The 12463-nt window shown below is 40.6% G+C and overlaps 1 protein-coding gene across 15 annotated transcripts in view; it reads right to left on the reverse strand.

Moving 5' to 3' along the window:
- ptprk (protein tyrosine phosphatase receptor type K) overlaps positions 1–7035 on the reverse strand; it is a 154134-nt gene extending 147099 nt beyond the window's left edge. For 13 of the 15 annotated variants that reach the window (XM_042300684.1, XM_042300686.1, XM_042300690.1 and 10 more), the window contains exon 1: positions 6835–7035. In XM_042300684.1, the coding sequence (XP_042156618.1) occupies positions 6835–6907 (73 nt within the window). In that variant the 5' untranslated portion in view covers positions 6908–7035. The remainder of the gene's footprint in view (positions 1–6834) is intronic. The other 2 variants (XM_042300689.1, XM_042300688.1) reach the window with 1 other exon arrangement.
- Between the last annotated feature and the right edge of the window lie 5428 nt (positions 7036–12463).

A 12463-nucleotide genomic window follows, 5' to 3' on the forward strand; every position in this document is an offset into this window, starting at 1 on the left:
CTTTAAACTTCTTCACAACAGTATCTTGGACCTGCCTGGTGTGTTCCTTGTTCTTCATGATGCTCTCTGCGCTTTTAACGGACCTCTGAGACTATCACAGTGCAGGTGCATTTATACGGAGACTTGATTACACACAGGTGGATTGTATTTATCATCATTAGTCATTTAGGTCAACATTGGATCATTCAGAGATCCTCACTGAACTTCTGGAGAGAGTTTGCTGCACTGAAAGTAAAGGGGCTGAATAATTTTGCACGCCCCAAATTTTTCAGTTTTTGATTTTTTTTTAAAGTTTGAAATATCCAATAAATGTCGTTCCACTTCATGATTGTGTCCCACTTGTTGTTGATTCTTCACACAAAAAAATAAAGATATAAAACTGTATGTTTGAAGCCTGAAATTTGGCAAAAGGTCACAAAGTTCAAGGGGGCCGAATACTTTCGCAAGGCACTGTATTTACCCAGTTTATTAATAGAGATTTACTTTAATTATTATCATTATGTAGTTAGACTGATTAAAATAATTCATTAATGCATACATGGCTGTCTCAGATGTAAAAAAAAATATATACATTTAAAAAATGCAACTGTAATGATATTGAACTCAAAAGATGCCCAACGATTGAACAGAGCAGTAGCTGAGTTTATCTGTCTGGATCAAGTGCCATTCTGTGACTTCTGCTAATAAATATGCCTTCTTTTTTTTGCAGTGGTACTGTTTTGGTATCGAGAATTGTGATACTAAACCTGGTATCGAAGTCAAAATTCTGGTATTGTGACAAGACTAATGGAGAGTTGTTTTTCTGTCAAATTAAGGACATGGGAGCTGCACTTTCCAGAACAGGGTGTTGAATGTATGATGACGTATGATCATCTTAATTGAGTCAATGCAGTGATACTTCAATCTCCTTAAACCCTCCAACCAGAACAAAATGCCAAAAATCTAATCCGTCAGACTTTTTTTTGCTCTCCCAGTCTCCCTTAGGAAAAGTCCAGTCAGCTTTCAAAAGAAGCTTAAGGGCAGGCATCAGAATAGACCACCAAAAACACCATTACAGCTTTAATCTCCAAAGTGCTGTGATGACAAAGACTGGGGATAACTGGGGTCTGAGACATTCACCAGGGCACTGAACACGAACAATTGCAGAGCATCTCTCCCTGTCCCCAAATACCCAGCAGACAGGAGCATGATGCATGCTGAGAGCAGAAACACACTAACACTGTCCTCCCATGCAGAGCTTCAAGTGCAACTCCACAAGGCTTTTGTTGCCTTGCGTGTTACAATAGGCCCATGGCCCGTGTTGCTGTGGGCATGAAGAGGGATGAAATGCTCCTTTAAGTCCAGTTCAGAATACATCCGTCTGAGCGGGCACCAAATAAACAACAAGAGCACAGGGCCTTGGAAACACTGCAGACATTTAATACTGTACAGTAAAAGGGTCATTGGATGGATTATTCAAGGCAGTGGGCCTATGTTTAACATGTCTGTTGGGTTTATAACAAGAAGAAACTTGCTTATTCATTTGTAATCCCGAGAAAAACTGGCAGATGGGTAAGATGCTGACAAAACCCTTACAGGTGAAGTTCTGAATAAATAAATAAATAAATAAAAGGGGAGAAATAATACAAAATCTGCTGATTTTGAGGAAAACCAAATTAAAAATCCATACTGTTGCAAAATCACTTGACACATTCTGTCAGGTATTGATTCACCATGCATAATCTAAAACTTCAGAAAACTAAGGGAACAATAAGTGGCTGCATGCTGCAAATAGATTTTGTTGAGGCCATGCATAAAAAACATACAATTCCCTCACAGGTGCTGAGATAAGCAACTTCTCTCACTGTCACCTAACCTGTAATAAAACGAAGATATACGACTGCAAGTGCTGCACTGAGTGGTCAGCAACTTCCAATCTTAGAAGAGTCTTATTGGTATTGAATAGCGGGGTGAGGGGGTGGGGGTGTCTTTCTCTCTGTATTGCCTCACATACTAGACAAGACCATTGTCTACCATGGCCTATGTTTTAATGGGGGGGGGCATAGTAGTTTATGGCACCAAGTTGCCTTTTTTAAAAAGAAGTGGTTAAACCAGACCAGGATGTAGACATTGGACAAAGCATGCAGTAACTAACCATACTCTAGGGGAAAATTGTGTGCGTAAAAAAAACCTGAAGCTGAGATGTAGTGAAGGATATCCTATTAGGCCTTGGAGAAACTCACTCTCCTGTGCCAAATTCACAAACATAGCAAAGTAAAAACATACAAATGTACTGGAAATGCAAGTGCTATGATGAATTGTTTGTCAGAACAACCAATAAGAGTAAGGTTAGGCTAGTTATTTCTAGTGCTGACTCACCATATGAAAGCATCAATAGTGTTCTTCTCATTAGGGGTCCATTTTGAATACACCTCACCCAGTAACAGCTGTTCATCTCCTGCAGTGTCTACCTTTTGGTTAATGGCCATCTCTCCCGAGAGTCATTCACACTTGATTCTCAGATAGGCGGGCAACTAAATGAGTTTGCTTCTCTGTAATTACTTAGGCAACCACAGTGATTTTACAAAGCAAACACTGAAGGGTAAACTGCAGATGAATGTCGTTTAAAAATAATACATTTATTCCATGCATGTGATGAAGGAAACCGTGTTGCTTATCATCTGCAACAACAGCTGTTATTTCATGTTATCGCCCACGGACGTCACAATCAAATGAATGTGTGGTATTCGGCTAAACTCACATGATCTGTAGCCCGAAAAAGTTTTGAAAATGGTTTGTTATATATATATATATATATATATATGAGAAATAATCAGATCATGTGAGAGCGTCACTAGCCATTCCCGAAGAGAGAGCCATTAACCGGGAGATGCAGTGACACATCTGCACAGAGACCATATTGAGCATTCAAGGTGGCATAGTCCAACAGCCAAGGAGTCATCAGGTCACAATTAATCAGGACAGGGGCTCCTGTCGAATGATAGCACAGCTCTGTAACTCACCCTTCACCGGTTGTCCCATTTGCGCTGCGGCCAGATGCAAGCAAACAGCAAATAAATCAGAAGTGGATTAGCACACCGATTTGTATATTTTCATCGCAGAGCATTGCTTTATGAAATTGACATTGTACATTTATGTAAAGTGATCTTCCAGATCATTTCCATAATACCGCCAGCATAATCACATCATTTACGAATCAATCTCGAAAATGTGTAATTTGCCTTTTGTCATTGTGTGTTTTTGATTACTCTAATGTAATTAATCCATGGTTAAGACTTTCTGATGAATTAATCTGCAATTATATAGACAGCTGCATTTTCTATTTCCAACCCCCAACCAGTGGTGAATTAATCTGATGATGCAGGTTACACTCAAACAGATATGTGAGAACGTGTGTGTGTGTGCGCTTTGAAGAGCAAAGACTTATGGAGGCCCTTAGTTAATCAGCAATTTTAAAAAAAAGAGACTAAGGCCAAAAGGTTATAGAGGCAGAGGCTAAAGTAACAATTATGGGCTACATATCTGACTACATAGTGTGGGGTCTGAAATTATTGACACCCTTGATAAAGGTGAGCTATAATGACTTTAAAATAAATAATTCAAAAACGGAACTATAATGTATGCTCATTTTTTAAAAATGTATATTATTTTATACTAATACATTTGCTCAGAGAAGGATTGCATAACACTTTTTTTTTCAACAACGCAAAAGGTAGGGGTCAAAATGATTGACTCCCCTAAAGATTCTTGTAAATACTGTAGTTTTGTATTTGGTTAAAAAAAAGTGTAGTATTTGGTCCCATATTTCTAGCACACAATGACTACATCAAGCTTGTGACTCTACAAACTTGTTGGATGCATTTGCAGTTCTACATTACTGTAAATGCTACCATGATTACAGATAATCCTGAATGAATCATGAATAATGATGAGTGAGAAAGTTACAAAACGGTCAAAGATCATACCCCCAAGACATGAAAATCTCCCCTGTTATTGGTAATGGTGAGAGGTTAGCATGTCTTGGGGGTATGATACTTGACCCTCTGTAATTTCTCACTCATCATTATTCACGATTCATTCAGGGTTATCCTTAATCATGGTAGCGTCCACAGTCATGTAGAAGTGTTTAGAAACATATTCTATTCTTATTAACAATTAACGTGACACCAAAAGGACAAAATACATTATTTACCATTCATTTTCTATTGTGCACAAAATAATCCGAAACACAACCAAGATGAACTGCAAATGCATCCAACAAGTTTGTAGAGTCTAGGGCAGTCCCCGACTAAATAAATCTTGGCTGACCAAGAGTCGTCTGTTCTTTCAACCAATCAAATTGTTTAAACTTGTATTTTTCCATATATATATACACACCCGTTGTGTTTTAATAAAATAAATTATATGTAGGCTACTGAGCTTGTATGATGCTTTAAGCACACTGTGACTAAATAATTAAGACACAAATGACTCAAGAGGGAGCCAGAAATCAAGACAACTTTAGCATAAGAAAAAAAACCTGTTCCTGAACCTCCTCCTCCCGCCGCTGCTATGCCTTCGCAGATTCTGCTATTACGCTCCCGAAGTTGTCAGTAATAGGCTACACCAGGGGTCGGCAACTTTTTCCATTTGGAGTGCCAAATGGAAAAAGACCAGGTAGCCTAGTCCTACTTATATGCGTAATCAGGTGCGCGTCCTTACTCAACATTGACAGGAGCGCTCCAAACAAAACACAATGAATAAATTGACAACTCGTAAATGGAATGAAATAAACCAAAACTTGTTTCTCACAAGTGTAGCATAGGTTGTGCGCTATACAAACAATGTTTCCACTCCTACAATCACATCAGTAAGACTGTAATAATAATATATTAACAGAAATTACCGTAACCAAACAAACATTGTAAATTAGAAATTATGGGAATTAACAGTAAATGTACTACTGGTGATACTGGTGTGCCACCCCCACAGCCTCCGCAATGGATTAGTCCACTGAGACAGGTGTCAATCAAGACATGTGCCATACATTTATTAATCAACCAAACAAGCTAAATTGGATCAGCCCTAGCAGAGAGACAAGCTTGATGTAGTCATTGCGTGCTAGGAGTATGGGACCAAATACTACACTTTTGACTACTTTATTTAAGAGAATATTTAGGGGTGTAAATAATTCTGACCCCTATCTTTTTGTGAAAATAATGTATTACTTGTTAAACAAAATCTCTTTCTCTGAGAAATTTTATTAGTATGAAATTATATACATTTCCCCATTTTTTTGACCATACAATATAGCTCAGTATTTGAATTATTTATTTTATCCAGTCATTACTGCTCATCTTTATCAAGGGTGTCGATCATTTCAGACCCCACTGTATCTGAACACATCAGATTCTCAATAAGAATTCCAAAAATGGGGAAATTGTTTCAAAAGAGATCATATCGATTGCAATACAAATATAAAACATACATTAAACATCAATCTTAAATGATTGGGAATTAATACATATCTATTTAAATGGCAAACAGCATTCATCAGGTTTCTTTAGAATTAACATTTTGAATGGTTTATAGAAAACAGGACTCCCCCCCTCCTGCTGTTTTGCAAGTCCCCTGGGACACAGTATGAGATGTATTGGATTTCATTTACACAACAGAAAAAGCTAATAATATGTTTTACCATTCCAAATAGTATAGTAGAGCATAAACATTTGGTTACAAAAATTTAGAAGCCGTTTAAATGAGTGACTGAGCCATTAAAACTGGTGGTTCATTTTTGGTTGTATCTTTAGAGCACTTATGAAGAACTACAGTTTTGTCAATTTAGACGAAAGTGTTGCAACTGAAGGTGAAACACATTGGACCCTCAAGAGTTGAGACATACTAAAGAAAAGTATATATTTTTTACCCTGGGAGTAACTTGTGACGCTTTATTGTATGGTGCCATGATCTGCTTGTTTATTTAAAGGTCACTGCGAAAGTTCAAAAGGGCAAAAGCTTTCATCTGTAATCACAATGTTGCATTGTATTCATTCATGTTTCTAAACAAACGGACGTTTACATTTGGTTCCATGTAATAAGGAAGAATTAGGCGATCATACATTATATACCCCTAGTTGAATCATTGTAGCCTATTCGTATAAGGACCAGTCTTTCTCGTGTCCAAAAAGTTGTCAATTAGGCCTATTGTACAACCATATCATGCCATATTTAAGGTAACAGTAGAGACAGCAGGCTCATACTTTCACCTTTAGCCAGCCATTTCTTGGCGTAAAGTTCCTAAATGGCCAGTTGGTGTTTATTCAATGACTTCAGGTTTGCACAACATCTTCATTAGGCTACAGTATGCAACATAATGCGAAATTACAACAAGCAGTTTTTCCTCTATGTTTGCCTGTTATGATCAAATTGACAATTTCAATGTTGTGATCATGCAGAAATCATGGATCCGATAACTTTTTTTCAAATTGGCGACATAGTCTATGGGTGCATGCAGCGACGTCAGGACAGACTCAAATACTTTCGTTCTAGGTGGCAACATTTTGGGACGTAACCGTATATTCTGAACGGTAACTTGCTCGCTATACCTACAGTAAAGGCACCGCAGAAATCGGACCCGATTTTGGAGCAATGATTCGGAACAATCTCAAACATTAGGCTATCAGACTTGGCAAAGACATAGGCTAATTGTGCTTTTGTATCAAGTTTTTCCGGATCAACGAAATGCAACAGTCCACACCTTCATTTAAATTACTCCAACTAAAAACATTCACCACCAACTTTCCTCTACGCTCGGCTCGTACAGTCTCTCTCACAGAAAGGTTTAAAGATCCTTACCTGTCGTGAATTGAGCCCCGACGCTTAGAATTGAAGAGTAGAGTAGTATGAAGCGAAGTCTAAATGTATCCATATTTGTTTATAGAGTTGTTCAAGTTTTAAAGCAGTTTGAGACGCTTATTATTCCTGTGGATTCACGGGCTCCATTCTCACCCCTTCACTCTTGCGGATACTTTGTTTCTCCGTGAGTGGAGTGAAAGTCCATGACGTCAGCATTGTCACCTATTCAAACGGCTCCTCTCGGAGAGATTTGGCTGCTCGGCAGGCTCTGAGACCGACAGCAGGCTCCCCCTAATGTTGGCAAAGTGCTACAACTGCTTCGTTTTCATGCGTCTTTTTCTATCCAAACGGAACAGAAAGTGTATCCAGTTGAATTTGTGTTGCATTAAATTGTTGATTAACTTGAATCAGATGAATATGTATAGACTAGATCCATGAAATGCATTAATTTTAAAAATTGCATAGCCTTTGAGACCCATTCACAATGACAGTGCCACTTATCACTATCATTCATAGAAAGTGGTACACTTGTGCCGCTATACTCACCCGGTTTACCGGAGGGAGGGATTATAGATGTCTCATGAAAAGGAAAGGTAATTCTTCACAGTTGCAAAGTGAGCTGTTTGGTGATTGGACAGGGTAGGCTACTTGTAATAACTCAGTAGAAACCTTCTGCAGACACTATAGGGACTTGAATTGAACTGGAAATATGAGTTGTAGATTAATTAGGTATAAAATCTTGAAATCCCTGGTTACTGTAGCATACCAATCAATCAACAGCAGCAATTTGCTGTACTTTCCCATTAATTCATAGGAAATACTGATCTCCATGTATTGGTCCCTTTAGGCAGACTTGAATATGACTGCTGGCAATTTTCTGCCTCCATGCCATCTTGGGTGTCAAGTCAGTCTGATCAATGACACGATAGAGAGATGTAAGAAGAGAGGGAATGTAACATGATTGTATTTGTTGTGGGCTTGTCATTACACACCGTAGCACGCGAGTCTGTAAGTCTGTCAGACTAAAGGCTTATCATACTTGACCCTCAGCTTTTCTCCAATGAGACGCACTGACCCTTCGGCGAGGGACTGCGAAGCAGGCCTGGCTGCCATGTAAACAGCTGAAATCAAAGGCTGGTTTTTACATCTCTCTGGAAGGGTGGGCTGAAGAGCCTTTGAAAGGTGCCAAATTCAGGAGTAAAAAATGTTTGGACAGCATATAGTCAGCTTTGCTTTTGCAACACTTACCAAATAACCCTGATTTGCTCTCTCTGAAACACATTTGACATTTTTGTCATTCAGAGCAACTAGGATTAATTGCCTTGCTCAAGGGCGCATCGGCAGATTTCTGACTTAGTTGCCTCGGGGATTCAAACCAGCAAACTTTCGAGTTACTGGCCCAACGCTCTTAACCATTAGGTTACCCGCCTACACACAGAGGAAACATCACTGGAAGGTGATACAAGGGTTGGTTTGAAATGGAGAAAGCAGGGGAAAGAAAGAAAAAAGCCAAGTAGACAACAAAGTGAATGTTTTAAAGGTGCTCACAGCCAACAGGCCAGGCCTCGGTATACGTGAAATAAAAGGGAAAGAAGCATAAACACACTCTTCAAACATCCCTTTTGATAACCAGGACTAGATACATAGCATTCCAGAGGGCTGTAGCATGGCCTGGCTCATTAAAAAAAGCTCTTTTCCTTGCTAGGAAAATACATAGTGGTCATGAATCTAATTAATTCAAAGCTAGTCAGCGAGCACATTTAGGATCATGTTTGACTTTTCAATCAGATTTTTTTTTGGAACATGAAATCAATAGTACTACATTGGCATTAAGGTTACAGGTACTTCATATGTACAGTAGCCTCAAGACAAATAACAGCAAATATTGTCAGGCTTTCTTTTTCTTTTTCTGTGTAGATATTCATGAGATGTTGATAGTTACTGCTTTGTTTGACATCACATGGTGCACTTCAATGGGCTTGTTTCATTTCTCAGACTCATGGCTATGTGAACCATTGTTGTTTTCAAGCATAATGTGTAAACAATGCATGACTGGGTGAGCACACCAGACCACACCCTTTTAGAATGACACAATATTTAAGACACAAAACAATACAGTGTTATCATTTCCCCCCTGAAATACCGCAAGGCATTTCAACACAGTGAGTTGAATTTATACCAGTTGTATTTTATTTACGATAATTCGGAGACTGCTTCGGTGAGACTGGAGACTCTGTTTTTTGATTACTTCAGTCACAATGTTGTTTCCTGGTTAAATAAAGGGAATTTTACTTTACTCCAAATCATAAAACACAATAATGGTATAGACAAGCAAACAAAAATACTCCCAGCTCACATTACGCAGCAGCAATAAAAGTGTTGGTGAAGAAAAGACATGTAAAATGCCAACCAGTTAGTAAACTTCAGTCTTAGAATCATATTCATTTCCTGTTTGCATTTGGTTTGTTTGAACTCTAAAATAATCTTGTCTTCTTAATCCCAGTTTTGGTGAAATTCTGATGCGCTCACACTCAAGCCTTATAGTAAGGTGACATAACACACACTTTACAATGAGTGTATGAACATGCACATGTCAACTGGCCTTCACAGGTTTACACATGTATACGGCCTAGTGATGATTACATACTCCCTACGTTCTACAGTGACTGACTGGTGTGTTCAGAAAACCAATGAGAGGTGACAGCAGTTGAAACACGTGATTTAAATGAGGTGTTTGTTAAACACAGCTACCCTGGAACATCCTGTATATCTACACTATCATGTTTGGAGACATTTCAACGCGCACCAATATGTCACGGAAATACGTGACAAATTTGTCAGATATACTGTATGTTTTCACAGCAACACAAGGTCAAGTTGAGGCAACAAAAAGGTACAGTAGTCAAAGTACCGAGACGTTTGTCTTAAGCATTGTCACGCTCGTCTGACGAAGAGGACCAAAGTGCAGCGTGGTACGTGTTCATGATTATTTATTCAAACTGAACACTGAAACAAAATAACAAAATGAAACAAACCGAAACAGTTCTGTCTGGTGCAAACACAAAACGGAAAACTACCCACGAAACACAGGTGGGAAAAAGCTGCCTAAGTATTATTATCAATCAGAGACAACGATAGACAGCTGCCTCTGATTGAGAACCACAACCGGCCAAACATAAATTAATAGAAAACATAGAAATAAGAAACTAGACTGCCCACCCTAGTCACACCCTGGCCTAACCAAAATAGAGAATAAAGACGACTATGGCCAGGGGGTGACAGTACACCCCCCCCTCCCCCCAAAAAAGGTGCGGACTCTGGCCGCAAAACCCGACTCTAAAGGGGAGGGTCCGGGTGGGCCTCCTTTACAGCGGCGGCTCTGGTGCGAGACGTACGGGCAGTCTGGTACGTGGAGCTGCCATAGGGCTCACCAGGCTGGGGAGACATTCAGGAGGCCCTGTCCTTGGCAGAGGCACCGGATAGACTGGGCCGTGGAGGCGCACTGGAGGTCTCGAGCTAAGAGCCTGCACAACCCGTCCTGGCTGGATGGTGACTTTGGCCCTGCACGTGCGGGGCGCAGGCACAGGACGCACTGGGCTGTGCAGACGCACTGGAGACACAGTGCGCAGAGCCGGCGCAGGATATCCCGGGCCGTAGAGACATACTGGCGGCCAGGCTGAGCCGGCATCCTCTGACCTGGCTGGATGCCCACTCTAGCCCCGCCGATTCGGGGAGCTGGAAGGTAGCGCATCGGGCTGTGTACGAACACTGGAGACACCATGCTCTCCACACGGTGCCTGACCAGTACAACGCTCCCTCTGGCAAGCACGGGGAATTGGCTCAGGTCTCCAACCTGGCTCACCCAATCTCCCCATGTGCCCCCTAATTTGTTTTGTAGTGGCCTCCCGGTCTTTATTGCCAGCCTTGTCCGTGTAATCTTTGGCCCTATTACCAGCTGCCTCCGCCTTCCTGGCTGCTTCGACCTGCTCCCATGGCAGGCGATCTTTTCCGGCCAGGATCTCCTCCCACGTGTAGGATCCGTTACCGTCCAGGATGTCCTCCCATGTCCAGTGCTCCTTACCACGCTGCTTGGTCCTTTGGTGGTGGGTAGTTCTGTCACGCTCGACTGAAGAAGAGGACCAAAGCTCAGCGTGGTACATGTTCATGATTATTTATTCAAACTGAACACTGAAACAAAATAACAAAGTGGAACAAAACAAAACCATTCTGTCTGGTGCAAACACAAAACAGAAAACAACTACCCACAAAGGGGTGGCAGGGTAGCCTAGTGGTTAGAGCGTTGGACTAGTAACTGGAAGGTTGCAAGATCAAATCCCCGAGCTGACAAGGTACAAATCTGTCGTTCTGCCGCTGAACAGGCAGTTAACCCACTGTTCCTAGGCCGTCATTGAAAATAAGAATTTGTTCTTAACTGACTTGCCTAGTTAAATAAAGGTAAAATAAATAAAAACACAGGTGGCAAAAAGCTCTCAATCAGAGACAACAATAGACAGCTGCCTCTGATTGAGAACCACACCTGGCCAAAGAAAATGAAAACATAGAAATAAAGAAACTAGACTGCCCACCCTAGTCACACCCTGGCCTAACCAAAATAGAGAGAGAAAAAAACATACTGTTGTTGGTGCTGTTTAATTTCTAAGGATTTCTACACTTAAGTCTTACCAAGTGTTTATAGTGCATTTCCTCATCCAGGGGAATGGAAAAAACATCCACCCTGCTGTGATGGATTGCTCAGACTTCTGTGTGTCTCATACCACCTGACATATTGGAGGTGTAGTCAAGGCCCTTGGTATTGGCTGTGTGGTGTGCACAGCCGTGACCACAGCCAGGAGACATGGCGGCGAACCTGGACCAGGAACAGAGATATATCCCTCACAACCGAGCCATGAAGAGAATAACACAGGCCCAGAAACTGGGAATCAACCACTGTGAGAGGAGAGGATATGGCATACTGGAAGGTAGCCAAGTGCTACTGCAAAAACCAAGCACTCTCAGTCAAATCAGTAGCTGGTTACTACAGATAAGTAGAAGTCGATTGTCTTAGAATGCATTTTTCTGAGTGTTACTCAGTGCTATTAAGTGGGTAATTAGTTAGAATGATTATGATTTAGTTAAATAGGTTATCAATGGTTATTATCAAACAGGGATACTGTTAAATTCAGCCAAATATTTTTATGAAACTCTCCTTTACTCTCTAGTGCTGTAGTTTGAGTGGACTTGACCTCAGGTCCTCAATGGCCGGTCCCCTGAAAATACTTCATCCACCTCTCGGTCTCTTAATGAAAACCAAGCCACTGTTTCTATCATCAATCACACTTGATCCAAGTCTCTGAGAACCCCCAGGAGAAGACCTGACAGGTAGACATAGGAGTAATAAAGAAGACAAACAGTGTCACAGTGAAACAGAGAATAAAAACACAAAGGCCTGTTGTGTCCCCTTGTGTGTCTCTGTGTCAAGCTTTCCCTTATCAATGTAATTCACGGAGCCGTGGTTTCTATGCTGTAATTGCAACCCTGGATCAGATCTAAATGCATTTGTATCTCTTTGCATTATTTGTATTTGCATTATCTAACATTCTCAGAAATTATTGTGGTGGCATAAATGTGC

The sequence above is a fragment of the Oncorhynchus tshawytscha genome, linkage group LG18, assembly GCF_018296145.1.
Source record: "Oncorhynchus tshawytscha isolate Ot180627B linkage group LG18, Otsh_v2.0, whole genome shotgun sequence".
Classification (NCBI taxonomy): Eukaryota; Metazoa; Chordata; class Actinopteri; order Salmoniformes; family Salmonidae; genus Oncorhynchus; species Oncorhynchus tshawytscha.